Here is a 25723-nt window from a genome sequence, read left to right as displayed (position 1 = left end):
CCCACCCCTAGGCCTGTCCCAGTGATTGTCAGACCACTTTTCTGAGGACATATATCAGTTTCCTACAGCGATACTGTGCCACCCAAGTTAGCAGGTGACTGTCCCCCAGCTAACCAACACTGAGGGGCACCTTTTCCTGTGACTATGTCCTGTCTCCCTGCCAGCCGCCCCTACTTCCCCTGAAGGCAGGTGGTGTTGCTCCTACTGAATGTCCCCCCCAGGTGCTCCATTTCTGACTGGTGGCTTTTATTCCCAGGCTCCCTGGGCTAAAACCCCTGAGAGCAGGCTGCTCACCTGGATCGGTGATTCCTGACCTGGTTCATCAGAATTAACCTGGGGGGAGGGGGTCTGTCCCCAGAGCATCTGATTCCTGGCAGGGCCCAGGAATCTGTATTTCTCAAAATCTCCCCAGGGGTTGTGCAGTAGCAGGCCCTCAGGCTGCCCTTTGCAGCTGGGGGAGATGCAGGTCCTGCAGGCCTCCTCAGGGTCCCTGGCGTGGGAATCCCTGAGAAGGGGCCAGCGACAGTGCTGCCCCAGAGATGTAGCCTTGCTCTGTCATGAAGCCCCTGGGTCCCAAAAGCCCGAGGGTGTGCAGGCTGCTCTGCAATTCACGATCCTACCACAAGGGGAGATGGCCAGGGGAGTGGGAGGTGCATTTTCTGACACTTGCTGATTGCTTCAAACTGTCAAACCTCACTAATATTTAGGGTAAAGTTTTCCAGGTTTTGTTTACCTTTAGGGCCTTGACTTCCCATGTCACCTAAAATCAGAAAGACATGAAAACTGTGAGATGGGGTGAGAACCCAAGGGCCATTCTCTCCTAGTATCTTAAGGCCAGCTGACAGCATGTAAATGGCATTTCAAGGTGAGCTGGCGTGTGGTGTCGCTTCCTCGCGGTCCCCGTCTGCGTCTCTTGGGCACTTCACTCGGCCTCTCTTAGATGATGCCTTAGTTCCCTTCTCATTCTAAGATATTCTGACTGTAGAGCCAATTCTCAACCCTCCCAACAGATTCTGTAAGATCTTTCCACTGCTCATCCTTCAGTTTGGAAAAAAAGAGAAGTTTTCCGATCCTCCCCGAAAACCCAGCTCCAAGTCCAGGAAATGAGAGCAGGGAAAGGGCTCCATCCACTGTGATACCTTTAGGGCCAGGGCTTCCTCGGAGATTTCCTACAAGAGACAGCAAAGCCTGAGTTAGCTGCACATCTTCTGTGTCACACACACATACACTCATGCACACACACATTTGAAGGGGATCACCATGGTACAGTAGGAAGAAACAGAGGCTAGGACTAGCAATCTGATTCTAAAGTGTGCAGGTTGTGTGATCTTGATCATGGGCAATTCTCCCCAGGTCTGAGCTTTACTAGCTGTAAAACAGGATAGCAACACGGGTCCTCCCTCCCTCCCTCCCTCCCAGGGCTGTCAAGAGGGCTGAATGAGTGCAGCTTGAGAGTGCCCTAAATGGGTACCACTCCACATACAGGAGCCGGGACCGGGAGCCACTGGCCCTTTGCCTTGCTATGTGCTCACCGTTTTCCTGTTCTGCCATCAGCTTGCCCCTCATGAATTGCCAGAGGTCTTCTTGACTGTAGCCATCAAGCCCAGATTTCCCGACACCTTCCCCCAGCCTCGGTGCAACACCCTGCTTGGAGTCCTGGCTGCTCCGCTCCATCTTCTCGTTGTAAAGCAACACGCTGCTCCTGACCTTCTCCAGCTCGTCCACACGTGCTTTCAGGTTCCTCACCTCCTCGGCTGAAATGGACACACGGAGGCAGTGTCAGCACAGGGGCCCCCGAGCCAGTGCCTTCCAAGCTTTCAGGGGAGCCTGAAAAAAGGGGGCTCTGGAGTCCGTGGCGGCTTCTTCATGCCATGGGGACATTTTGCTGGCATATTTTGGGGGAGACAGTCTGTTGTGGCTACCAGCAGGATGAGCTACTCAAATTCGGAACTGAGCCTTGAAGACGCCTGGCCATCATCTGAGATGGTCACAAAGCGGGCCCTCTCTCCCAGGGAGCTGGTGTGAGAGCCAACAGAACGTGGAAAGTAAAAAGGCTATGAAAGGCCTGGCCTGATTGTTAAGGGCAGCCAGATGCTTAGAGCAGGATGCCATGGGGTTGGGGCCTGGGGCCAGGACTGAGGAGCTGCCTTAGAGTCCCAGCTCAGCCACGGAGCAGCCATGGGACCTTGGCCAGGTGCCTCCTGGAGGCCCAGTGTTCTCATCTGCAGTAACGTGGGGTCTGCACCCATGATCTCGGGACCCTTGGCCCCTGACACTTGGGACACTCGCTGATTCTTGCCCTTCAGAACAGGCAGCGGGGCTGCCATCACCACATACCCAGAGCGATGAGGCCAAAGAGCAGCCCCAGGAGCAGCAGCCAGGTGAGAAACAGGCCTAGCAGCCACTTCCACCAGCTGCAGCAGGAGCCGCAGGGGCACCAGGCTGGCGCTACCCCCCACGAGCCCTTGCCGCCTCCACCGGAGACCCCGCTGCCAGCGCCCCTGCCGCTGCTACTGCCGCCCCCACGGTGGCGGTTGTAGCCGTAGAAGTCTGTGGAAGAGAGGGCAAGGGTAAGGGGAATGCAGGCAGCTCTTGCCCTCTTCCCTCCAAATTCTCAAATGTTTGGTGCCTTCCTGTGGGCCTGAGTGAATGTGAGTGGGGCTTTCAGCTTCCTGTGTGGCTCCTGGAAAAAAACACAGGGCTGGCGAAGAGTGGAGGTCTGACAATCCTGGCCTTGAGCTGTGTGACCCAGAGAAAGTCACTTAACCTCTCTGTTTCATTTTTTATAAAATAGAGTTCAAAGCTGACCTTTCTTCATGAGAGGGATGTTGAATGAAATGAGATAAGGCATGTAGAGTAATTAGCAGAGGATGTAGCAGATACGACCAGGCTTAAAATTCGTGGTTATGAATGTGGATCTGCTACAACCTCCTGCGTTTTATTATGCCCAAAGCTGAATAATTCCCATCTTCATGTCCCAGTTCACACGGCTCTTTCTTTGTAATCCCCACAGTGCCTAGAACTACACTCAGCTCTTAAGGGGTGGTCAGGAAGCTTTTTATTTTTATTTATTTTTTAGTTTCAGTGAAAGTGTTTTTAGTTTTTAGTATCTAAAATGGGCTGATACCCCTTGATCTGCTTCTCTCACAAGATTATGGGAGCAAGTGAGGAAAGTGTAAAGGACTGGAGAAGTGTGTGGTCTTAGTGTCACCTTGGAACCCCGTGTGGGTGGGGGGAGGGGAGTGGTTTGTAAGACACAACAGTAGCCTTGCTGTGCTGCTCCTGCCATGTTGGCAGACTCTGCAGCTAAGGGCAGACAATGGGCACCCACCAGGGGCAGCGTGGCTCGTGAGCACATCTCCTGAGCTAAGCTCCTTCTGCAGCCCTGCTCCAGCCCCCAGCCAGCCGCTCTCCTGCCCTCCACCCCGCTCCCATTGAAGGCTTTTGGGGAAGATCTGTAAGAGTTGGGTGGCTCATGCATGCCCTGGCTCCAGGCTAGGGGGCCGTTATCTATTCCATTCACCATAACCAGCCCTTTCTGCTCCAGTCACTGCAGGACCCAGGTCTTACTCACCTGCAGAGGCGGCCTTGCCCTTTGCAGACACGGTCTTCACGTCTCCTGAAATACAAACACCAAGAACATGTGTTTTGACTGAGCCTTTCAACTGCAGGAGCCCACAGTCCAGTCCACCCTGTGCATGGACTTGGGACAGGGCTTGAAGTAGATGTGCCCCCAGGGACCTTGTGGAACAGCCACATGCAGGTGCAGGAACATCCATTAACTAAGTCCTCACAGATCTCATATTTGCAATAATCACATTGTTGAAGACATGGCTTGGCAAACAAGTCACAGTGGGAAAAAGCACAGTGTCATAACCTTCTTGTGACCTTCAATCTCTAAAGCCCGAGACATTTTTTGGAGGACATTTTTTAGGAATGACCATGGCATTCAAATAATAAATGTGCCTGTGAGAAATGACTCTTGATTTCTTGGTTATAAGACTGCACACAGGTTCCTTACCTGGGGTGGAGGGAACAGAAAGGCAAAGATGGGCTTGGAGGAGGGCTGATCATGAGTCCTGGATGCTGTTTGACCATTGAGTTTGTGGGCATGTGTGGAATTTTCTGGGGAAACTGTTTATAGCTTTCACCAGATTCTGAAAAGGATCTTTTGGCTCCAAACCCCACCTCCACCCCTAAAATGTAAGGAACTGCTAACTTAGAAGACTTGGCTTCCAACCTTGAGAGGATTATAACTGATGTCATTTTCATTAAAAAAAAAAATGTTCTGTGACTTAACTTTTCTCTTCCTTTACTGACCTCCTTAAAATCAGTGATTTGGAGGGATTCATAGCAACCAGAGCAGTGAAGAAATGCGGTTATGCAAGACAGAATCCAGGTATTTGGGAAGAAAAAAAATAAAGCTAGCAAGTGCTTTGAAAAGCCTTTTTCTATTAGCTCTGAAAATTATGGAGGACAAGTAAGGTGAGCAAAAAATACCACTTTAGATGTACCATGAGAAGGCTTTGCTTCTATAATTAGCACACGTGAATCAACAGGGGAGCTTGTTAAAATGCAGCCTCCGACACAGCAGGTCTGGGCTAGGGCCCAGGATTCTGCATTTCTAACACGCTCCCAGGTCTTACAGATGCTGCTGGTCCAGGACCACTCAGACTACTGAGGTCTTGGGAGACAAATAAATGACAGATGGATTGGCCGAAGTCAAAGTGGATAGCGATCAGATTTGCTCTTACCATTAGCTTCTGACATTAGGTAGGTGTCGGTGGTGTATGCAGCTTGCTTTTCCTTTTTTAGGGTGTCCTCTGAAAAAGAAGCTATGCACACAACCCATGATGATCCCGGATTTTCTCTCCCGACTCCCGCCACCCCACATCCTTTCCTGCTTGTGGAGGTAGAAGTTAGCCTGGTAGGAAGAGGGCCTGCTTTCCCGGGGTTAATCCCCCTAGTCTGGGCCTGTGGTTAGGAGACTTATTATTGCCCAAAGACACTCTGGGAGCTCTTTGCTGGAATTTCCCTGACTTGTCTGCATTCAAGGCAGACCCTGGGACACCCTATTTGGCAGACATTTTCAATTTGAATGGGATGACTGTGGTTTCATCACTCAAATGTCTCAAACCATCTTGCTAGGACATTTGTCTACGCTGTTTGTCCTTTCAAAACCCAAATCTCGTGGCTGCCACGTACTTGCAGTGACACTGGCGGGGGAGGCGGTGAAGACCTTTCCGCTGTCCTTGGACATGATCAGCAGCTCCATCTCCTTCTTTGCAGGTGTGTTGTCTTTCTCCAGGATCAGGAATTTACAGTCCTTGTGCAAGAGGTCATTGTTCTGGACACCTGTGGTACTGGCTGGAGAGGAGAGAAGTGGGTGAGGAGGACGGAAATAGTGGAGGGAGAGGAAGAGGGAAGAAATGACCAGAAGAAGGAGAAGAAGCAGAGAAGGAGGGTGGAGGAAAAGAAAGGGTTAGTGGGTGTGTCGGAGGGTCTCCTGCTCCTGCTCGTCGTGGTTACTAAGAAGCATCTTGGGGACCAGAGACACCCTCCCCTGCCTAGCTGGGCCTGGCCATCAGGGGGTCGGGTCAATGTCAGAAGTGCTGGGGGCTGGCCTGAGGGGCTGCCCCCCACCTGAACATTACAGGGTCTTCAGTGAATGGTCAAAAGTTACTGTGTCAGGCAGGCCTTTCTTTAATTAACTGGGTGGTTTCATTTCTAACTGCAGGTCTCAAGGGTTTGCAGCCTGGGGACACTTTTCCTGACCCCTCCATCCAGCGTACACACAGGCCTGTCTCTACCACCTCATTATGTCAGCCCTTCAATGATGTGTCATTTCCTGTAATTATCTTGTATACTTTTTCCGCTTGTTTGTTATCTGCCTCCTCCACTGGAACTGTCAGCCTGGTGAGGGCAGGGATCTAGCCTCCTTGTCTATGTCTGTAATCCGGGAACTCAGAACACAGTCTCACACAAAGCAGGTGCTCAGTAAACAGCTTTTGAATGAATGAATTGTTGAATGGAGGGAAACGCACCAGGATCAGAGCAACGGAAGAGATGGACACATGACTCGTGGCAGCCTAAGTTGATAGATTCTACGGGAAGTAGGGAGGGTGCGGCAGCTTCTGGGGGGTCGCCCTGGCCCTTGTGATGGGTAACCAGTAACCAGGCCAGGGGCTTCCAACAAGGGTGGGGGCTGGGGTATGAGTGCCTGACCCTGGGCAGGTGTGGAGCTTCCTGGCCCCCTGGGACAGGAAGGCCAAGGTAAGGTAAGGGGCATACCCACCTGCCCACTCCTGGAAACAACCAAGAGGCCCGTGGGGTGAGTCCCATTTGCAGACCTCAGACCACCAATGGGTTATGTCCCCTCCTGCCATGTGTCACTTGGAAACAACTCTTCCTGTGTGCCAGCCTGCCCCCAGCAGCTGAGGACAGCACTCACCTGTGGAGGTGGACACCCCAGTGCTCACAGTGGCAGGGCTCTGGGGCATGTTTTTCTTCACACCATATGCTGCAAGAGAGGAACCTATGAATGAGCAGAGCCAGTAGGAGGGCAGCTCCACGCTGGGTGGAAGCAGCCTGTCCTGCCCCGGCAGACAGACAGCCTCCCCAGGTGACAGGAAGATATTGGGCTGGCCAAAAATTTCGTTCGGGTTCTTGGTAGCATCCCAGACGAACTTTTGGCCAACCCGATAATAATGAACAGAATAATAATGAATAATGGAATCAACTCTCTCCCGCCTTAGGGGCAACAGTGAGTTTAGATGAAAACTTCTATGATATAATCCCCATCCTTGGAGGACCATTCCAAAGGCCACCTGCCCCGTGAAGTCCTCCCAGACCCTCCCACATCTCCTTCCCTTCTGAATTCCTTCAGCTAACACCTGCTCTGCACAGCTTGATTCATGCTAACAGGATCCCCCAGATGTTTCATGTGTATTAGACTTTCTACTCCAACTCAACAGTAAGCAAGCTGAGTGCAAAGGCTGAGGCTCGCACCTTTTCTGTCCCCCCCCGCCCTGCCCGGGTGCACTATAAAGTCAGCCAGATGATTGATTTGCAGTGACAGTGGGCTGTCAAGGACAGCAGGGAGACATGGGGATATACAGGAGACACCCCCAGCACAGGCACCCACTGATGTCTGAGCCAGCACATGATTCAGGTTGGCATCTCTGGGTCGAGGTGTGGAGGGTTGTTTCTTTGGTGGGAAAGGTCGATTGATTTTTAGGGACATTTTGGCCCCTCTAATTCCCTTGTTGAAAAGGGCTATTGTGAGTTATAGCTGCAAAGAGGAGTTATTTCCCAGCCCCTAGGCTCCAAACCCCAGTTACGGACCTGTGGAGGTGGTGGCCATGCCATGGGACAGGGCAGGTGAACTGGGGGCCAGGTTGTTCTGCATGCCAAACACTGTGAGAGGAATTGAGGACAGGTGAGTGCAGGTACATAGATGAGGCCCCCCAGGTTAGGGCAGCCAGTCCCAGGAGCCCCCCAAACCATTTTCACAAGTAATGCCTTTGCATACAACAGAGATCCCGGACATTCTCGGTTCCCACACTCTCACTGACATGGCAATTTTTTTAATACCCCATCTCCTTACCCCAGGCAAAAGTTACTAAGCTCCATTTATTGAGTAGTTAGGTTCACACAACTTAATAGTGGTAGTTCGCATAGGGTCTGTTGCTGTATGCCTCAAAATTTTAAAATATCCCAGGGGTTCCCTTCCCTGCAGGACCCTTGGGTGCCGTGGTGTACAGTGTGGGAACTGTGGATACAGACACAGTGGAGGCTAAGAAGCACTGACTGGGCAGGACCCTAGTTTTCCTCCTTTCTTTTCTTGGCTCAAACACACAAAACTCCCCTCGTCCCCATTACGATTTCAAAGGCTGGTTATTTGTTTGTTTTTAACAATGTGCAGAAGCTCATTCCTCCCCAGGTAACAGCTTCTCTTATTCCATCCTGTCTACAGTTTGGGCCACAAGATCATGAATCCAACATCAGCCTGCCCTCCTCAGTCAGGACTTTGCAAAGTACTGATTGAATAACAAAGGCAGGAGGAACAAAGCATGAACCTGGTGTCTTCTGGGCTTGTGGGACTCTAGTCAATTGGAGATGTTAAAATCAGAAGCCAAGAATACCAGCCAAGGAAATAAGGAAGGCCCACATCACCGTATTTATTAGTCATGATATCACAGAGAGGAGGCAGATTGCTTTAACAAAAGATGTGGGCGGATAACTTATTTACATATAGGCTATTACGATGTATGTTGAACTAGAGTGAACACATACTTCTTTAAAGTGGTGCTATGTTTGCCTTGGACTTTAAGCAGTAACATTATTGAGCCCCCAGGGAACTGCGCTATTTATGAAAAGATGTGAAGTGAAGCTCTTTCTAAATTAACAATGCTTTCCACCTGAAAATGTCCTGAACTCTGCTTCACTTGGCCCCTTTATTTCCATCTCTCCACCTCTCCCATAGGTAAGGGGACCAGAGCAGAATAAGCACATAGTGTGGTCTCCGGCGCCCTCCCCCTTAGCCCTTTCCCTCAGGGACTGAGCCATGTCTCCCATGGAGGGCAGGCTCTGTGCCTTCTAACGCAGCTCCTTGGCTGCGGATTCCACGTTGCCATGGGTGTGGAGGAAGTCCTCGTGCTCTTGGTCAGGAAGAACATCCTCCCTACAAACCATTCCATTGTCCTCCCTAGGCAAGAGCATCCCTGTTTGTTTCAAGCTGGCAAGCACTGACCTGAGGAGCTGGTGCTGATTCCAGGCTGCAGAGCTGGGGAGCTGGAGGCCATGTTATTTGGAACTCCAAAGACTGCGGGGGAAGAGGAAGGCTGGTGAGAGGACGTCCACACAGAATAGGGGCAAAGAAGCACCGGAAGAAATGCCAGCATTGCACTGTGTTACATTTCTGTTTTTAGGAAAAACCTGGGCTCTTGCTTTGCGGCACGGAACCAACCATTAGTCTGTGGAGTGCCTTGGGTCATAACAGCCAAGGGGCGGTCACAGGTTGGTGGGGTTTGAGTGGACATCAATTCCAGCCAAGCCCCTCTTGTTAGTGACCATTTTACATAGAAGGCACTTTAAGCCCAGAGAGGTTAAATGACCTCTTAAGGTCACACAGTGAATCCACATGGAGTGAAACTAGGTTCCTTGCATTTGTTTTCATGTTCTTTCCCATTACATTTATTTTTTTTTTGGATACACTGTACCATGTAGTCCTTTCCATAGGGGACCCACCAGAGGAAATGCCATAGAAGTTGAATTGAATTGAAGTTCCAGTGGAAAAATCTTGGGATGCTTGGCCACAGAAAGCCCCTCTAAGAAGCCTTGGGGATGGCAAATGCTGGAGGGGTCATTCAGCTCCATCATAAGGTGTGGAGGGTTTATGACTGGGAGGGGATGTGGACTGCAAGCCACGTACCTGATCCTGCAGAATAGGCATTGGTGTTGAGGAGGGATGAGCTCTGGGCTGTGATGTTGTTGTGATAGGTGCCCATGGAGGACCCTGCCGGCAGTGTGGAGGACCACATGTGGGAGGGAAGGTTGGCATCCAGGATGGTTGTGTCATAGGTGCCGGACACTGGAAACAGACATGCCCCACCACACCCCAGTGAGAGACAAACCCCCTGTGTAATGGGGAGAACCAGTGGGCTTGGTTTGCAGGACTTTCCTGGTTTTAGCCCTGAAGATCCCATGCCCTGGCAACCCCTTCAGTCTGGGGTGAACTGCGGCAGTTGGTCATCTCACTTCTTTTTGAAATCTCAGAGCTGGTGAAAACCTGACCTCTTGGGTTAGAAATTCTTTTTGGCTTTTGGTGAAATCTGAGGTAGGTAAATTTTGCTCTATGGTCCACCCATTTCTCCTGCTAAGCCCCCTTTGCCACCTCCTGGTGCACTGTCCCCACCAACGGTCTCTCTCTCCCTCTGTTGCTGACTCCACCTTCAAAGATGCCGTGGACCCGTGACTCCCTTACAGTAAAATTCCAGGTAGACAGGGAAGCCCTCGGTCCCAAGGCCACGCTGCACAGGTGGCAGCCTTCTCCGGTTGAACCCTCCTTAAACATTCCCATGTGCCAACCAGACCCAAGGGGCACTCTGCCCCCAAGAGGGGCTATGGGTACTTCTTCAAGTCTGAAGTCAATTCTGCCTATTTCTTTTTTTTTTTTTTTTTTTTTTTTTTTTTTTTAATTTATTTATTTTTGCTGTGTTGCGTCTTCGTTTCTGTGCGAGGGCTTTCTCTAGTTGTGGCAAGCGGGGGCCACTCTTCATCGCCGTGCGCGGGCCTCTCACTATCGCGGCCTCTTGTTGCGGAGCACAGGCTCCAGACGCGCAGGCTCAGTGGTCGTGGCTCACGGGCCTAGTTGCTCCGCGGCATGTGGGATCCTCCCAGACCAGGGCTCGAACCCGTGTCCCCTGCATTAGCAGGCAGATTCTCAACCACTGCGCCACCAGGGAAGCCCAATTCTGCCTATTTCTTATCTGAGAGGGAGTTAGCCACTCAGGTCACAAAGTACCCTGAGATTCTGGTTTTATATTGAAAAACACAAGATCACTATCTCAAGATGGCTTTTCTTCAGTAGTGAATGAGAAGAAAGCTTCACCTCATAGCAGAACTGGCTTCTTTCCTCATCTCCCCCCAGAGACCTTGCCCTTGGTAGGCACGTGATATATGAATGCTGAACTACACTCATCCTGCTTGACTTCCCCCAGAGGCCCTCACATCCACGTGGGCAGTGGCCGTGTCCATCCTGCTCATTGTCTTTCCTCAGTGCCTGGTGCTTGGCATATAATAAATGTTCATTGGATGAATGAGTGAATGATAGAAAACACTGCAACTTTCCCCAATAGTCTTCATTCAGGGAACCTGAATTCCCAGGACATGTCAAGAATCTCCTGGGAGAGAATCTCTAGGATCTAGAGCCGGACTATAGCCAGCACATAGAATGGTTGACCAGACAGGGATGAGAAGGGTCCAGCCCACATTTTCACGCTGCAGGAAGAGCAATGCTCACGGTTTTGTGAAGTCTCTGCCACGGCCTGAAAGCCCTGCCCGGACACATCTGCCACCTTTTTCCCTTCCTTCCACAGCAGGTCGGGGCTGTGGGGCTTACCTGACTGGGAGCTCGCTGTCACCAATTTGGCCTCCACGGTGCCTTTCTTGGGGATGGGGAGTGTGTTAGAGGAATTCCGGGTGGGGCTCACGCTTGCTGATCGGCTTCCCTTGACCAAACGCTTGACGTCATCCAATTCCGTCCCTGTAAAGGAATCCTCCACTTTTTCATCAGGCCCAGGATTCCTTCCTCAGTCCAAGTGCTTTGGGAGGAACATTCGCTGCACTCTGAATACCAGGGAGTATGAAGCATCCACCTCACCCGCCGGGACATTTTTGGTTAGCCTTATAATTTTTGCCTTTTGTCAATTTATAGCACTGATTAACCTGGAGTTTTGTAATATTAGTGGCCGCATAAATACAGTGCCTCTACAAGGAAGTCAAAGTTCTCAGTACATATTTCCTAATTAGACCTCGTCAGACAGCCCAGGGAAGATTCTGTGGCTGGAAGACACTGTCATCCTGGAACATTTACACCCAGGACAGTTGGAGCACCAGACCCCTTGAAACAAATGCTTCAACAGTGGTCTCATCCCGGGTACAGGATGCCTCAGGTGTTGGGTCCCTGACCTTGTATGCTCTGTAGTGGGGTAGTTATGGGCCACAAATTCAAAAGGAATTTGTGGCCCATAACTCTTAAATATTACGCTGCTTTCCTGTGGGTTAATTGCAAGACCCTCTGGCTGATGTAATCTGTAGCGAGGTGATTCAGTGGAGTGAGCAGCCCGTGCCTCCTGAGGTGGCAAACAGAGAGGAGGGAGGTGTTGTGCAAGGGCAACACACAGGACATCTTCAGACAACATTGCTGGAGGACTGCCCAGGCAGCCCCTCTCCCGAGAGCGCCGTTCTTTTCGCTCAGCACCCCGAGCCTGGAAGGACTCAGGTGAGACAGCATCAGGCCTGGAGTCCAGCCCAGGCCCTGAGCTCTTTGGGCAAGTCCCAGCCTGTGATTGCTGAGCCATTAGACCCAGATCTTTCTCCTCCTAGTCTTTGTACTTGGCTCTTGCCCATTTGGGCTCATTTCAAAATGGCAAACAACAGGAGTCCAACACAGTCAACAGACAGAGGCTTGGAAATCCTCGATGTTCGAGATAAAGTTTAAACTCTCACGCTCTGCTTCTGAGCCTTCTCTAAGCTTCACCAGCCCCACTGTGTCCCCTCCTGCTCTTTTTCCTTCAGCTGCACCGAACCTTCCTCCCGTGTCTCTGCCCTCTCATCTCGCTGAGTCTAGCTGACCCACCCTTCAGTCTCCCTTCAAGTGACTGACTAGCCCGGGGAGACTCCTGTGGCCCCCACTCCCTCAGCTCCCTGAGCTGTCATGGTTGGTAGGTTTATTGTCTCCCCTTAGTCTGTGAACTGTGAAGCATCAGGGACCATGACTGACTCAGATCCTCACCCCCTGCACCCAGCCCGGAGTCCCCGTCACAGAAGGCCTTAGACATGTCACTTATGATGGAGTGACTGCACACACACACGCGCACGTGCGCACACGCACAGCAGTAGCCCTGGATTCCTGGGTCCTTCTCAAGACCTGAGCACTTACATCGGGTAGATGGGGATGCACTCTGCAGTCGAACTCGGATCTCGCTCTCTGTACAGGGGAGAGATGGAGAAGCTGTGAATGAAGGAGCTCGGCTGACAGTGCCTGGCACTGAGCTCTGAGCGGCAGATTATCTTTGGGCTGATCTGCAATCTGTGTCCTGGGAACAGAAAAGCTAGGTGTGCCCAGGAAGAGTGCTTAGAAAGAGGCGTCTTCTCTCCACCCCCCAGCCTGCCCACAGCTAACCTCCCAGGCGCCTGGAGCAGAAACACCGGGCTGAGCCCGGAGACTCTATCACAATCAGCAATGACCAGCCCCTTTCACAGGACCCACTCCGCATTGCCAGAACCAAGCCGCTCTCCTGCCTCCAGGGTTTCTCAAGCAATAGCAAGACAGTTCTAAAGCCTGTAGTGTTTCCTTAGCCATTCTGGCCTTTTTAGGGCAGAAAGTGGGTGATTTAACATTATTAGCTTCAGGTGGAGTATGGGCATCTATTGGACTATCAGCCTAAAGTTGTAGGTGGTCGGTATGTGCCTAACTTTCCAGTTACCAATACAACCAGGCCCCTGGGAAGTTTAGACTGGTCACTGAGAACTCCCAGGGCCTGTGAAGAATTCTGCCTTCAATATATCTCTCATACGCTCCTTGCCACCCTCACCGGATAGATCAAGGGCAGCTTTCTCCAGGACACATTCCCTCCTAGGGCCTTATCTACAGGCAGTTGTGGAGAGTGCGAAACTCTCATGGAGCCCTATGTCCCCTGGAATAATGAAAAAGAAGGGCTTGTGCTCATTTTTTGCTGCATAAAGGCAATTACAGCACATCTTGTTAAAGTCACCCAGGAGACTAGGTGTGAAACCAGATGTGACGCCAGCACCTTCAGACAATCCACAGCAGTGCAAACCACTCCATGTACTTGCTAGGTCGCTGTCAAAATCTACCCTTCCCACCCTCATGGAGCCAGCGGAAGATGCCCAGACGCTGCAGGCTCCTTGAGGGTAGAAGTCATGACTTATTCATTCCTTTTTTTTTTTTTTTATTAGTCTCTGCTTTACAACAAAGTGAATCAGTCATACATATACATCTGTTCCCACATCCCCTCCCTCCTGTGTCTCCCTCCCTCCCACCCTCCCCATCCCACCCCTCCAGGCTTATTCATTCTTTACACCTCACATTTCCTTTCTCACAGCTGGACACACGTTAGCAGCTCAGAAAATACTGGTTGAATGAACTGAACTGAATCCAGCAACAGAGCTCACCTCGTGTTTGGCTCCGTCCTCTGGTTGAAACAGATGCTGAGAAACAAAGGAAAGTAATATTAGGCATATATAAGAGGTGGCATGCTAAATATTTGTGACTTGGAGGAAGACCTATTTGGGTGGGAGGAGGAGGTTGTTTTCATAGTGCATTTATATCCAGATAGAAGCCTTAATGTATGGTGGATGCTTAATAAATGATGCCCACATAGCCAAAGGGCAGAGAAAGTTTTGTCAGCCTCAGTGCATTTAGGGTATTAAGTTAGCAAATGAATGTGGAGTTGGCTCACACTTAGTGTTAACTAAGGAAATTGTTTGGGAGCATGATCCATTCGGACTGGCTGACCACACTGGTCAACTGTATCAAAAGACTGCCAGGTCTTTCCCTTTCCAGGTCTTTTGTTAGAGACTGCCTTCGTTTTCCCACTGTATGCAAATAAATACACGAAATTATAATCCCTGTAAAATCAACGATCATATCATAAATTCATATGCACAGTGAGAACCCAAGAATGTGGACTAAAGATTTAAGGTCATGTGAAGATGCAGCCTAGGGTTTCATTTGGTTAAAATGTGTCCCTTTGAGACTGCTTTGGAGGAGGTGCTGGGATGTTTGACATTTGTTCATTCTAAGCCCTGCTCCCCTTTGCAGAGAGGTCTCTGTGGGTCCTGTGGAAGGAAAAATCCTATGACTGTTGCCTGGCGTGAGGGCTTATCTGTCCAAGCCTGAGCCTTGTATGAATAACTTGCCATTTCACGAGCAAAGACTTATGACAGCAAGCGAATGTGGCTGACAGTCCCCTTAAGATGCTTCAGGATAAAGAGCAGGGAAAAGAGGTCAGCAGAGGTCAAACTCCTCTAGAAGAATCCACTTAACTCATCATATTCCCCCCTCCATCCCCGCCAGGCATGTTTGACCATTTCTTCAGAAACTAAGGATAGGACATACCAAATTCCTTCCGAGGGTACTCAGGGGAAGAGTTGCCGCTGGAGCTCCCTGGAGAGAGGACAAAACACTTAGTACAAATGGCCCCTTAAGCCCAAACGGCTTCCAAGAGAACGGGTCCATTCTAAACCTCTGCAGCCTGGGTGTTCAGCACCAGATTTCAACACGATTCGCCCAGTGGATGCGCTTGTGGCACCTCCTTCCGGTCACTGATCTACCTTGGTGGGGCAAGGTTTGAGCAAAGGAGAGCAGGAAGTTTCCGTTTCCTTGTTGTTTTCACATCCTCGACTGCATTTGCCCTATGCAGTGCTGACGCCAGCGACCCGGCTCTGATCAAATGAACGTGCTGTCAGCACCAGGGCTTCTCTGACTCCATGCAGCTCGTCCCAGATGTGGGCCTTGTGAAATGAAGAGACAAGCCCACGTGCCGGCAGAGCAGCAGGAAGCACTGTGGTGACCCCATCCACCTGGCCGAGATTTGGGGCTCTCCCTACCCCTGGCAGCTGTGGGTCAAAATCATTTACTGGGGTACCCATCTTAATCCTGCTTCTCCATCATTGGTACCCATATCCATTCACTCTTAGACCCATTTGCCACCTGGCTTGTCTATTTTCCACTAAAACTGCTTCTGCAGATCACCAGGAACTCCAGTAATCTTAGGAGCAGGACCCAGATGTCTTCCTCTCGCCTTCTCCTTCTTGGTCATGAGCTTCCTCCCTCTCTCTCTCTCCCTCCCCCCGCCCCCCATCACTTCAATGGCATCGCCATTGTCTCCTCCTCCTTTCTGTGATCTGACTCTTCTTTCTCCATCTTCCCCCAACTTTATCTTTCTATGCTCCCTTCTGCTTTTTTTTTTTTTTTTTTTTCCGGTACGCGGGCCTCTCACTGTTGTGGCCTCTCCCGTTGCAAAGCACAGACTCCGGACGCGCAGGCTCAGCGGCCATGGCTCACGGGCCCAGCCGCTCCGCGGCATGTGGGATCTTCCCGGACCGGGGCACGAACCCGTGTCCCCTGCGTCGGCAGGTGGACTCTCAACCACTGCGCCACCAAGGAAACCCCCCTTCTGCTTTTTTTTTTTTTTTTTTTCACGGTACGCGGGCCTCTCACTGTTGTGGCCTCTCCCGTTGCAAAGCACAGACTCCGGACGCGCAGGCTCAGCGGCCATGGCTCACGGGCCCAGCCGCTTTGCAGCATGTGGGATCTTCCCGGACCGGGGCACGAACCCGTGTCCCCTGCATCGGCAGGCGGACTCTCAACCACTGCGCCACCAGGGAAGCCGTCCCCCTTCTGCTTTTAAACTCTTTCCTTGACCAACTCCTTCAGTTTTCCAACCTCTACTAACAACTCTGAATAACCCCAAACCGGGTGTCTTGCCTTGACTTCTTCCCTTAGTTCAAGTCCTATGTGTCCCACTGCCTGCTTGGTACCCCCACCAGAAAGCTGTGCCAGCAGCTCTACTTTAGGACAAAATAACTGAACTCATCCACTGGGAGGCCTCCACGTGGCTTCCCTGCTTCAGTCGTTGGCACCACAATGAACCCAACCACCTGTGTCTGAAATCTCAGTGGAATCACTGACTCCTTTTTCTCCCTTCCCCCCAAACTTGAATAATTGACAAGCCTGTCAATTCCAGCTCTGCAACACCTTTCACTCCAGGTCCTCCTGTCGGCTCCCATTGCTACCACCGCAGTCCCGGCCAAGGTTCCCCTCCCCGGACTACTGATCACCTCCTAACTTGTCACCGTGTTCAGCCTCTTCCCGCCCTATTCGTCCTGAGCATGGCAACCAGAGTTCTAGTTCTGTACAACAGACATGATGGACGCTTCTGCTCAGACATCTCTGTGTCTCCTCATTGTGTGCAGAATAAAGCCCAAACATCTTGGCCTAGCACCGAATCTGAGTCTTTCCGTCTGTCTTCACACAAGTACCACTGCTGCTCGCTGCCTGAGCCCTGGACTCCTGTCTTCGCTGTGCTGCAGGCTCCCGCAGCCTGGAACAGCCCAGCTCTCCATCGGGTAAAAGTCGTACACATCATGAAGGCCCAGCTCAGATGCCACCTCCCACATAGACTCTTCCCTGAAGACCCATCTGGAAATGATAATCCCCTTCTACTTTACATTATAGTTTTTTTTTTAATCTGTCATCTTAACTTGTCTATTAGATTCTAGGCCCTTTGAAGAGAAGATCCAGGTCTGATTCATTTAAGCATCCATCGAGGCATTCTGCACGGCATTAAACGCCTGGTAGATGTCTGATAAAATACCAGTTGAAAAAGTGACTAAATGGATAAATGAATAAATGAGGGGTCGATAAATCAACAAAATCCCCAAGTAACCTGAGTCCATAAAAGAACCGAAACAAGAGTGGAAAGAAAGGTGGGAAGGCCCAGGTGAAGACAGGTGGCTGAGGCTTCAGTCTTCAAAGGATGAGAGAAGTTACTGAGGGGAGAGAGTAGATCTCAAAGTCTGTGGGACTGGTACCTTCATATGTTCCATGGCGGGTGACATGAGTTTTTCTCTCAAAGGTCGAGCCTGGTGAGTTGGGCAGAGTGGAGGCCAACTCACCAGGGGTCCTCCTGTAACTGGAGGTAGAGGCATTGCCTCGTGTGCTCCCACCTACAAGAAGGGAAAAAGCACAGACCCTCAGAGCACTTCACAGATTGACATACGGTTCTACTAAGTGCATGCAGACTGCTCCTAATAAAGGAGGGCCCTATGGAGGGGCCAGGGGACTTCAGGAGAGCACGTCCGAAAGGATCCACCCCTCAGCATTCCCGGTGTGTGTGTGTGTGTGTGTGTGTGTGTGTGTGTGTGTGTGTGTGTGTGTGTGTGTGTGTGTGTGTGTGTGTGTGTGTGTGTGTGTGTGTGTGAACTGAAAGCTACCATGAAAGAATGTTTCTTTGGGAACAACTGGGCCTGTGTTGGATGCTTGCCCAGTGGAAACGCACAAAGTGTGGGTTCATATGTCACCAGATTTCCTTAGCACAGTAACCCAATCAGTTAAGTTTCTTTTGTTGCTGTTAATTCAAATTGTAAACCCTCAGACATGTACACCCTTTTCTAAAAGAGATGGCTTAAAGAGAGTAATTCAGTGGGAAAGGAGTCAACTCCCCAGGAAGCCTTCTTAATTAATTATTGTTATTTATATTGGGGGAGAGAATGATAACTGATTCCATTTTAATTAAGTAGGCTTCAAATGTGGATAATTCGAAAGTCTCACCTTTGGTGGGATGTGTGTCCTTTACACAGCTCTTTGGGGTATTTGGAATGGGTGACAAACAGTGGTAATGGTCTCCCTCCATCCAGGACCCTCTCTCTCCCTGTCCACCTGCCCTTCCCCCAGCCCTCACACCAGCAGGCACTTACTTGAGTTTATGTAGCCGCTGCTGCCATGCATCAGGCTCTGTTTCTCCAGCCGGCTACCTCCACCAAGAGAACCTGTTTTAGCATAGCCGTTGCTGGTGCCCCCTTCTGCAGAAAGGAGGAGCAGGTGACAGTTTACAAGTGGAGTCAGTGCAGAGGGTTTCCTCATTCCCTGCCCCTTGGAAGCCTTCCCTGGCTTCTCACCCACGAGGATCTTGGTTTGGGGCCCCTTTCCCACCTTCACTGCACGATACATGCTGCCATGCTCTTGGTTTGTTTGTTTTTGATACAAATGTGAAGAGCAAATATTCTACCCAATTTAAAAAGAAAGTTCCCTGGGTGGAGCATAGCAAGTTGCTGATTAGGAAAATTAAATATTTGAAAAGTCAGCAAGTGATGAAAACTCCTTGAGGCCAAGGCCTGGGCTGGGCTCGCTTTTTTTGAATGCCTGGTCGGTACACTGGACATGGCAGCCACTGGAAGTGCTAGAGGGATGAGTGAGAGCTCTGGTTTGCTGGTGTTTCACCTGGCAGCCCATCATGCTCCAACCTCGTTTGTGGATGGAGGGATCTCCCCACTCCCCACATTGAGCCAGGCTTCCCGAGAGGTGCAGGGCTAGTTTGAGGGCTCAGATCTCCATTATAGAATCCACTAACCCTAACAACCTCCTGAGAAAAAAGTGGATTCAGACAGAAGCCTGGCTGTGGTTCCCTCCTCCCACCCCAGGCCCAGGCTGGATAAGATTTCTGAAATTTTAGTGTCTAGATCAGGCAAACTTATAGAGACAGAAAGTAGATTTGTGGTTTTCAGGGGCTGGGGAGAAGGGATGGGGAATGGGAGTGACTGCTAATGGCCGTGGAGGTTTTTTTTTGAGTGATGGAAATGTTCTAAAATTAGATTGTTGCAAAGGGGCTGCACGACTCTGTAAATACACTAACGACTATTGAATTATACACTTTGAACTGGTGGATTTTGTGAGATATAAGGTAATTTCAATACAGCTGTTTAAAAGAAAGGTTTCAGGGCTTTCCTTGTGGCGCAGTGGTTGAGAGTCTGCCTACCGATGCAGGGGACACGGGTTTGTGCCCCGGTCCGGGAAGATCCCACATGCTGCGGCTGGGCCCGTGAGCCATGGCCACTGAGCCTGCACGTCCGGAGCCTGTGCTCCACAACGGGAGAGGCCACAACAGTGAGAGGCCTGCATACCACAAAAAAAAGTAAATAAAATAAAATAAAAAATAAAAAAAAGATTTCAGATATTTTGGACTTGCTCAACGGGAGAGTGAGTACCCATGGAAAAGGTTACATGTGGAGCCCTTCACGCAGGCCTTACTGAGAAGAAAGCTCTCAAGATGGTCACTTACTTGGTGGTAAGGACGTAAGTCTTGTAGTTATTGTTTCCGTGATAACTAGAAAAAGACAAAGAAAAGATGAGATCTTAAGTAATGTACTGAAATCTCTGTACTTTGGCAAGGTCTCACATCGTTCATAGGTTCGGCACATTAAATTAGGTTCAATATAGACTTTTATACACTTGTGCTTTAAGGTATTTGATCTGACCCACTGTAAAAGCAAATAGGTGCAATAACAATAGGGCTTAATGTACCTGGAAAATAGGTTTATAACCCTTTGGTACCAAAAGTAGTTAGTAACCCACTGATTTGAACAATGAATTGTCTTGCATTAATGTCTCTCATATAACAATTAGATCTAGTCCAGGCCTGGATTTGCCTTTGAAAGAGGATCAGGCCCTCAAGTCACTCTCTTTCTCTGCACTGTCCCTTCTAAATGGTCACCCAGTCCAGCTGAGGCCAGTATATCATCCTGGCTGATTACACTGTGATGCGAATAATTACCTTGAACCTTTTTATGAATTTGGGGGTGTATCAAGGACGTCATAATTCATTCTAAAGTCTTCAGGGTCACCCCTGAGTGTGAGGAGGTGTAGGAAGGAAGGGGGTCGGTAAGTCACATTTGGTGCTTGGACAGATGAACATCCAAGGCAGACTTGAAGAACCAGTCCCTTTGCCTCCCGAAATTGAGAAGACTCCAAGTGATGGTGAGTCTATAGAGGTCACAAAAGCTTCCAGTGTTTTTTAAAAACACCAATTAGAAGAAAGACCTCTTGCCTTCCTGAATCACTCTCTCCTCTACAGCAGCATGGGGAGGTGAGTAGATTCCTGAAACCATAACTGGGCCAATTCTGTGCTCTGACTGTGACCATCATCAACCACTACCTCCCTCTGGGTTGGACATCAAGGAGCACCTATCTAGCTAAGGTCACTGGTTTCTAGAAGCACCCTTCTCGTGCACACGCCCAAGCATATTCATATGCATGTTGTGAATGCACGTATGGTTGGTGAAAGGAGAAAAGGATGAAGAAGATTGTGGGGCATCACTCTGTGCTGCTGGCAACTGCTGCATCCCACACTGGTCTTACTGCTCCCAGCCCTCACCCTTTCCTTCTTCACCCTGCGTGTTCCTATTAGTTTGGTTGTCCTAGCAGCAACATGGGGTTATGAATGGAGCAGAAGCATCATTCCATGCATAAAAGGAAATGGTTTTTCAGACTAAAATGGCAGCTTGATTTGAATAATAGTCCTTGAGCTTTCACTAAACCTCTCATTGTGTGGACCTTTGGGATTCTATGACACATAAAAATAAATTATTTCTTAACCTGAAGTTCCAAGTCTGTGGAGCCAGAATTTTTTATTGGCAATATATGAAAGTCACAGGATAAATGAAAGAGTCAGAGCTGCTAAGGGGCTATTTTAAATGTCTCTGAGTTTATTATTTGGGCAGTTTCACAAAAGAAATGTGTCTGTTTTCAGTTTTCAGTGTAGACTGCAACTGTGACACCAGTGTGATTCCAACTTTGTCCCTGCAATAATGGGGATATTATTCTTTTGGATTTCTGTTGCTCTGTATCCCTAAAAAAGAACACAGTTAAATAAGCTGTTGCAAATTCATTCAACAGGATATTATGAAACCATTAAAAAGGCTGGTTATAAAAACTGTAACATAGAAATGATGATTTTCATCTTTGAAGAAGAAGCAGAACACATTTTGATTACAAGTGTGTTAAAAAATCAACAAAAGGCTTCTTATAGGAAGAAATAGTCTATTTAGGAAAACATTTAAAATGATACAGTGGGGAAAAAAAGCAAAAAGAAAAAGCTAAGAAAAAAACTAAAAACAAAAACATAAGAAATAGAAAAAAAGATACAGTAGTTGCAGTAGAATTAGGAATAAATTATTTACTCTTTCCAAAAATTTTTTTACTTTTATAATGACACGTATCATGCTCTTACATCTTTCAGTGACTTCAGTGCCATCTCGTTTATTCTTCTTGGTTACATCCATACCATCGCCACCTACGGAAAAAGCCAGAAACCATGAATAACCATGTCTATGACCATCACTTTTCATAAGTATAGGTCCCTACTCTTCAAGCTGAGAACCAAAACTTGATTCCTAGAATTCAAAGCATAATTCTATCGTGTGTATATTTTTTTAACAAGAGTCATTCCTACTTCCTGTATCAGTGAGAGAGTAATTTAATAGTTCCACCTTGGATTCTACTCCTTTGTATTGGGATCTTTTATTTATTTATTTTTTTTATTGAATGGAGACACCATAATTTATCTCATTCCCCACTGATAAAGATTTAAGTTGCTTTCAACGTTATTTAACTTTTTATAATGGAAAATATATACAAACAGGGAGAATAGGACAATGAATATCCCTGTTCCCATAATCCAGCCACAACAATAAAAAATTCATAACCTGTTTTTTAAATTTTATTAATTTTTTTAATACAGCATGTTCTTATTAGTCATCCATTTTATACACATCAGTGTATACATGTCAATCCCAATCGCCCAATTCATCCCACCACCACCCCCCACCCCTGCCGCTTTCCCCCATTGGAGTCCATACGTTTTTCCTCTACTTCTGTGTCTCAACTTCTGCTCTGCAAACCAGTTCATCTGTACCATTTTCTAGGTTCCACATAAATGTGTTAACATACGATATTTGTTTTTCTCTTTCTGACTTACTTCACTCTGTATGACAGTCTCTAGATCCATCCACGTCTCTACAAATGACCCAATTTCATTTCTTTTTATGGCTGAGTAATATTCCATTGTATATATGTGCCACATCTTCTTTATCCATTCATCTGTCAATAGGCATTTAGGTTGCTTCCATGACCTGGCTATTGTAAACAGTGCTGCAATGAACATTGGGGGGCATGTGTCTTTTTGAATTACGGTTTTCTCAGGGTATATGCCCAGTAGTGGGATTGCTGGGTCATATGGTAATTCTATTTTTCGTTTTTTAAGGAACCTCCATACTGTTCTCCATAGTGGCTGTATCAATTTACATTCCCACCAACAGTGCAAGAGGGTTCCCTTTTCTCCACACCCTCTCCAGCATTTGTTGTTTGTAGATTTTCTGATGATGCCCATTATAACTGGTGTGAGGTGATACCTCATTGTAGTTTTGATTTGCATTTCTCTAACAATTAGTGATGTTGAGCAGCTTTTCATGTGCTTCTTGGCCATCTGTATGCCTTCTTTGGAAAAATGCCTATTTAGGTCTTCTGCCCATTTTTGGATTGGGTTTTTTTCTTTTAATATTGAGCTGTATGAGCTGTTTATATATTTTGGATATTAATCCTTTGTCCATTGATTCGTTTGCAAATATTTTCTCCCTTCTGAGGGCTGTCTTTTCATCTTGTTTATGGTTTCCTTTGCTGTGCAAAAGCTTTTAAGTTTCATTAGGTCCCATTTGTTTATTTTTCTTTTTATTTCCATTACTGTAGGAGATGGATCAAAAAATATCTTGCTGTGATTTGTGTTAAAGAGTGTTCTTCCTATGTTTTCCTCTAAGAGTTTTATAGTGTCCAGTCTTACATTTAGGTCTCTAATCCATTGAGTTTATTTTTGTGTATGGTGTTAGGGAGTGTTCTAATTTCATTCTTTTACATGTAGCTGTTCAGTTTTCCCAGCACCACTTATTGAAGAGACTGTCTTTTCTCCATTGTATATCCTTGCCTCCTTTGTCATAGATTAGTTGACCATAGGTGCGTGGGTTTATCTCTGTGCTTTCTATCCTGTTCCATTGATCTATATTTCTGTTTTTGTGCCAGTACCATATTGTCTTGATTACTGTAGCTTTGTAGTATACTCTGAAGTCAGGGAGTCTGTTTCCTCCAGCTCCATTTTTTTCCCTCAAGAGTGCTTTGGCTATTCGGGGTCTTTTGTGTCTCCATACAAATTTTAAGATTTTTTCTTCTAGTTCCATAAAAATTGCCATTGGTAATTTGATAGGGATTGCATTGAATCTGTGGATTGCTTTGGGTAGTATAGTCATTTTCACAATATTGATTCTTCCAATCCAAGAACATGGTATATCTCTCTATCTGTTGGTATATCTTTAATTTCTTTCATCAGTGTCTTATAGTTTTCTGCATACAGGTCTTTTGTCTCCCTAGGTAGGTTTATTCCTAGGTATTTTATTCTTTTTGTTGCAGTGGTAAATGGGAGTGTTTCCTTAATTTCTCCTTCAGATTTTTCATCATTAGTGTATAGGAATCCAAGAGATTTCTGTGCATTAATTTTGTATCCTGCAACTTTACCAAATTCATTGATTAGCTCTTGTAGTTTTCTGGTGGCATCTTTAGGATTCTCTATGTATAGTGTCATGTCATCTGAAAACAATGACAGCTTTACTTCTTCTTTTCCAATTTGGATTCCTTTTATTTCTTTTTCTTCTCTGATTGCCATGGTTAGGACTTCCAAAACTATGTTGAATAATAGTGATTTGATTCCTAGAATTCAAACTTGAATTCAAAACTTGATTCCTAGAATTCGAAGCATAATTCTTTTGTGTGTGTATATATATATATATATATATATATATATATATTTTTTTTTTTTTTTTTTTTTTTTTTTGCGGTAGGCGGGCCTCTCACTGTTGTGGCCTCTCCCCTTGCAGAGCACAGGCTCCGGACGCGCAGGCTCAGCAGCCATGGCTCACGGGCCTAGCCGCTCTGCGGCATGTGGGATCTTCCCAGACCGGGGCACGAACCCGTGTCCCCTGCATCGGCAGGCGGACTCTCAACCACTGCGCCACCAGGGAAGCCCTGTGTGTATATTTTTAACGAGTCATTCCCACTTCTTGTATCAGTGAGAGAATAATTTAATAGTTCCACCTTGGATTCTATTCCTTTGTATTGGGATCTTTTTTTTTTAAGTTCTAATTGAGCAGGCTGCCCCCTGCTGAATGTTAAAGGTCTTACATAGAAGATCTGGTGCCCTGACTACAAAACTTCCGTTTTTTGCCCAAGTAACACACAGCTGAAGGATATCTGTCAAAGCACATGGTGCTTTCAACTAATTCATTTTGATGCATCCCATAATGTTCAGTGTTCTATATGGAGCTCTACGAATACAAGACATTCATGCTTCATTAGAGTTTGGATGTGAGAATGATGTTTGATGGATTCAAATCAGGATAAAAATCATAATGGTCATACTTGTGTGGAACTTTATACTTCTTACAACGTGAAACTTTCTCTTCGTAACACACCAGGCCTACTATGCTTATTTACAGACATAAGTAGTGAAAACATGAAGAAAATCAGTGTAAAATCTACTGAAATACATAGGAAAATATTTGTATATATCATCTATGTTCTCCCTTCACTCTTACTCTGTGTTCTGAGTAGAAAAATCATTGAGATCTTGTCCGCTGTGTCCTGAAGCCTGGATGAGATGAGGCAAGGCTGACTTAAGGGGTGGGGTCGGGCTGGGGGGTGGGGGAGGAGCATGATTCAGGCTTGAACACACAGGAGACCGTGGCAAGGATCCCTGACCAACTGGGTGCGTTTGGCTGTAGTTCCCAGTCTCAGGCTCTGCAGGGAGTTGAAATCTGGCTTTCCCTGTGGTTCTCTCCTCCCATCTCCCCAACCTTCCCTTCCTCCTAGTTTACTTTTTGGATGTAGTCCAAATTGGATTCTAGAGTTCTGGAGCAAGCTACTTCTGCCCAGGACAACCCTTTCTTGAACGCTTTTAGTCTTTTTCTCCTGCCTGGTGACCTTAGGGTCTACTTATCCATTAGGTGCAATGGGCACAGTGCCTAGCCCCATCATACTTTCAGGGGCCCTCAAAAATGTTTGAACTTCTTTTTATAATTGAAAGGAAAATGAACACAATGCAACCTGGATTATATTTTTTCAATGCAGGGTTTTTGTTTGTTTGTTTGTTGTTGTTGTTGTCATTGCTTGTTTTTTTCCTGGAGGCAGGACATCCACAAAGGCAAAATGATCTAGGGCCGACAGAAGTCCTAGTGCAGCCCTGGGTGACTTTCCCACTGAAAATCAAGACCTCACAAGACCAACTGGTCAACTACCCAGAGAAATTCACCAAGATCCACACACTTAGCGTCAGGGCCTGATCGAATGTGCCAACTTTTTGCTCATCAGAGTTTTTTA

General features: G+C 47.8%; 1 protein-coding gene across 4 annotated transcripts in view; it reads right to left on the bottom strand.

The window, feature by feature from the left end:
• Nucleotides 1-21596, bottom strand: part of COL17A1 (collagen type XVII alpha 1 chain) — a 44416-nt gene extending 22820 nt beyond the window's left edge. For 3 of the 4 annotated variants that reach the window (XM_081247184.1, XM_081247187.1, XM_081247185.1), the window contains exons 1-19: nucleotides 21537-21596; nucleotides 19590-19634; nucleotides 18229-18333; nucleotides 17344-17478; nucleotides 14867-14914; nucleotides 13921-13956; nucleotides 12665-12712; nucleotides 11123-11266; nucleotides 9434-9592; nucleotides 8753-8824; nucleotides 7345-7416; nucleotides 6452-6520; nucleotides 5206-5367; nucleotides 4755-4835; nucleotides 3575-3619; nucleotides 2338-2550; nucleotides 1533-1754; nucleotides 1140-1169; nucleotides 734-760 (exon numbers count right to left, since the gene is read on the bottom strand). In XM_081247184.1, coding sequence (XP_081103310.1) covers nucleotides 734-760; nucleotides 1140-1169; nucleotides 1533-1754; nucleotides 2338-2550; nucleotides 3575-3619; nucleotides 4755-4835; nucleotides 5206-5367; nucleotides 6452-6520; nucleotides 7345-7416; nucleotides 8753-8824; nucleotides 9434-9592; nucleotides 11123-11266; nucleotides 12665-12712; nucleotides 13921-13956; nucleotides 14867-14914; nucleotides 17344-17478; nucleotides 18229-18333; nucleotides 19590-19634; nucleotides 21537-21588 — 1765 coding nt within the window. In that variant the 5' untranslated portion in view covers nucleotides 21589-21596. Of the gene's footprint in view, nucleotides 1-733; nucleotides 761-1139; nucleotides 1170-1532; nucleotides 1755-2337; nucleotides 2551-3574; nucleotides 3620-4754; nucleotides 4836-5205; nucleotides 5368-6447; nucleotides 6521-7344; nucleotides 7417-8752; nucleotides 8825-9433; nucleotides 9593-11122; nucleotides 11267-12664; nucleotides 12713-13920; nucleotides 13957-14866; nucleotides 14915-17343; nucleotides 17479-18228; nucleotides 18334-19589; nucleotides 19635-21536 lie in introns of all 4 variants that reach the window. The other variant, XM_081247186.1, reaches the window with a different exon arrangement.
• Nucleotides 21597-25723: the final 4127 nt, after the last annotated feature.

The sequence above is a fragment of the Mesoplodon bidens genome (genome assembly GCF_964165515.1).
Source record: "Mesoplodon bidens genome assembly, chromosome: 1".
NCBI classification, from domain to species: Eukaryota; Metazoa; Chordata; class Mammalia; order Artiodactyla; family Ziphiidae; genus Mesoplodon; species Mesoplodon bidens.
Note: the sequence above shows the minus strand (reverse complement) of the source record. Positions and strands in the feature narration are given on the sequence as shown.